General features: G+C 35.3%; 1 protein-coding gene across 1 annotated transcript in view; it reads right to left on the minus strand.

Annotated features, from left to right (window-relative positions):
• Positions 1-725: 725 nt before the first annotated feature.
• The window catches only part of HELRODRAFT_173423 (hypothetical protein), a gene marked incomplete at both ends in the record, with an annotated part of 3,227 nt that continues 1,107 nt past the window's right edge, over positions 726-2,845 (minus strand). Inside the window, 4 exons of the mRNA XM_009020030.1 lie at positions 726-892; positions 976-1,135; positions 1,273-1,332; positions 2,005-2,448. Of these exons, the coding sequence (XP_009018278.1) occupies positions 726-892; positions 976-1,135; positions 1,273-1,332; positions 2,005-2,448 (831 nt within the window). The remainder of the gene's footprint in view (positions 893-975; positions 1,136-1,272; positions 1,333-2,004; positions 2,449-2,845) is intronic.

The raw sequence follows: 2,845 nt of genomic DNA on the forward strand, positions 1-2,845 counted from the left end.
TGTGTGTGTGAAATATAAAGGTACACAGAGGTTTACATGAGGTTGTGTTTGGACGTAATTTTTCAGAAGCCGATGAAACGTTTGATACTGATTCATGCAATCAATCAATCAACCAATCAATCCATCCATCATTTATTTATTAATTTATTCACTTGTTCATTCATTCGTTAATCTTTTTTCAGTATTATATTTTTATTATTCATTCCGTCATTATTAAAATTAACTAATTAAAACTAATTAACTCGAACAACTCAGACGCTAATCAGCTAATGAATATTAATTAGCTTGAATAAATTAAAATTAATTACCATAGAATCAATGATTGAAGAAGTCTGAAGGCTAAAATATGAATATTAATGAGCTGATTGTAAAAGATTTGTCTGTCTTTACCAACCGAGATCTGTTAAAAAGTAAATTTAAATAAAAGATATAATTAATAATAGCCATCACAATCATCATCATTATCACAATCATCATCATCACAATCACCATCATCATCATCACAATCATCATCATGAGCATAACCCTCAGAAAGCTTTTTCAAACTTACAAGACGACAATCTAGAATTTTCGTTATCAAGTTTACAATGTTTTTTACGGGCAGAGACACAACGGTAGGAAAATTATGACTGAAAAATTGTAATAATAAACAAAATTAATATAACAATTATAGAAATAATTATTTTTATTATAACTATTATTATTATTATTATCTTTATAATAAATTATATTTTATCTCTCATAGTGCAACAACCTAACCCCATCAAATTGCAAACAACATTAGTCAATCCCTTCAGCCTATTGGTCAAGTAGTTCACATCCTCTGATTTTGATTGGTCGAAATAAAATGATATACGCGTGGTTTCGGCTTTGTCTTTACTGAGATTGGCCACTTTAAAATTCAAAATAAGTTAATACATTTGACAAGTAAACTCGTCAAAAAAAATGAAACAACAAAAAATAAATATTTCTTACTTGATTCTTTATTTAAAATCACTTTAGCCAACATATCAACTAGCTCATTAGCATGCAATAATGAATTATTAATGAGGTGTAGCCACGCCTCCTGGAACAATTGCCCATTAGCTCCACCCCCACCAATGGCAGCCAAATGAGTTATACAACTTACTGTCAGCTGATTAAAAATTGAATAAAAAATAAATTTACTCTTTAAAATGAGAAAATAATATCCATATTTTTTTAAATAATATTATTATATAAAATTAATAAATATAAAATATTAAGAAAGAAGAATTAATATTGCATGCTGACCTTTTGAATGATCTCATTTTTTGAATCCAACACAGGCCAAAGAATGCTTTCAAACTTGTTCTGTTATTTATAGTATAGTGTTGATGTATGCATGCATATTGTCAGAATTATGAAATAATGCTGACTAAAAAATACTGCAAAATTTTCAACGCGAAATTTATTCACTCGATAGGGGGCATGGTGCAAGTTAATTTACTCGATAGGTGACAACGTATTTTTTTTTTTGTTTTGCAATTTAGATGACGTCATAAATTATTATAAATTATTTTAAAATTTAATTAATACTTTTTCTGATTAATTGGACATGCCTTGTAGATTTTTATGTTTTAAAACACCCGAAACAAAATCTAATTTTGTTTTGATAAGGAAGGGTGTGAAAAGACTTAAGAGAGAGAAACTGGGTTCACCAGTTAGAGGACTGGGTTGACTAGTGAGGCAGCTTCGAATAATCAGTGCCTCTTCTGGTCCCTAAGAGACTTAACGCGTGATTCTATGCTCATTGGCATAGTTTCAGAAACGTCTTAAGTTCTCAAAGAGTCAGCCTTGGGTTCACCAGTTAGGCAGCTTCGAGTAATCAGTGCCTGTTCTGGTATCTAAGAGACTTAACGCGTGATTCTATGCTCATTGGCATAGTTTCAGAAACGCCTTAAGTTCTCAAAAGTGGATTCAGTACGAGACTCTATGCTCATTGGCATAGTTTCGCACGCGTACTGAAGAAACACAATTTGTTACCAGTGTTGTTCTGACTCTTGTTGTCTTGTGTTGGTCGTGCGAAAGCCGATCAGACTTGACGGCCCAGTGAAAACAGGCCAGGGTTGTGCGAAAGCCGACCGACTGACAGACAGGCCCAGTGAAAACAGGCCCTTGGTCGTGCGAAAGCCGATCAGACTTGACGGCCCAGTGAAAACAGGCCAGGGTTGTGCGAAAGCCGACCGACTGACAGACAGGCCCAGTGAAAACAGGCCCTTGATCGTGCGAAAGCCGATCAGACTTGACGGCCCAGTGAAAACAGGCCAGGGTTGTGCGAAAGCCGACCGACTGACAGACAGGCCCAGTGAAAACAGGCCCTTGATCGTGCGAAAGCCGATCAGACTTGACGGCCCAGTGAAAACAGGCCAAGGTTGTGCGAAAGCCGACCGACTGACAGACAGGCCCAGTGAAAACAGGCCTTGGGTTCTGTGAAAACGAATCCGCCTCGTTGTTTTGTTTCTTGTGCTATTTGTGGACCTAGGGTTCTTTGCTGGATTCTATACTCATTGGTATAGTTTCACACGCAGCTTGGAATTTCCATAGGCTCCGATTTTTGTGATTCATTTTCTTTTATTTATTGGAGTTGTATCGACATCACCATCGGATACACACGTCGAAGTCGTACGATTAAAACGCCAAGAAACATATTCCAAGTTGAAGACCCAACAAGAAGAGTTCTAATTCCTGTATTCCAGTTTGTTCATTGACATTTACATTCTTTTAGAGTTCATTAGTTCAATTCCTTTTATTTACTTCCGTCGATTAATAAAATTGTTATCGAATATTTTTACGCGTTCGTGTGTTACTCAGTAAAATCATATAA

This window comes from Helobdella robusta, assembly GCF_000326865.2.
Source record: "Helobdella robusta unplaced genomic scaffold HELROscaffold_26, whole genome shotgun sequence".
Lineage (NCBI taxonomy): Eukaryota > Metazoa > Annelida > Clitellata > Rhynchobdellida > Glossiphoniidae > Helobdella > Helobdella robusta.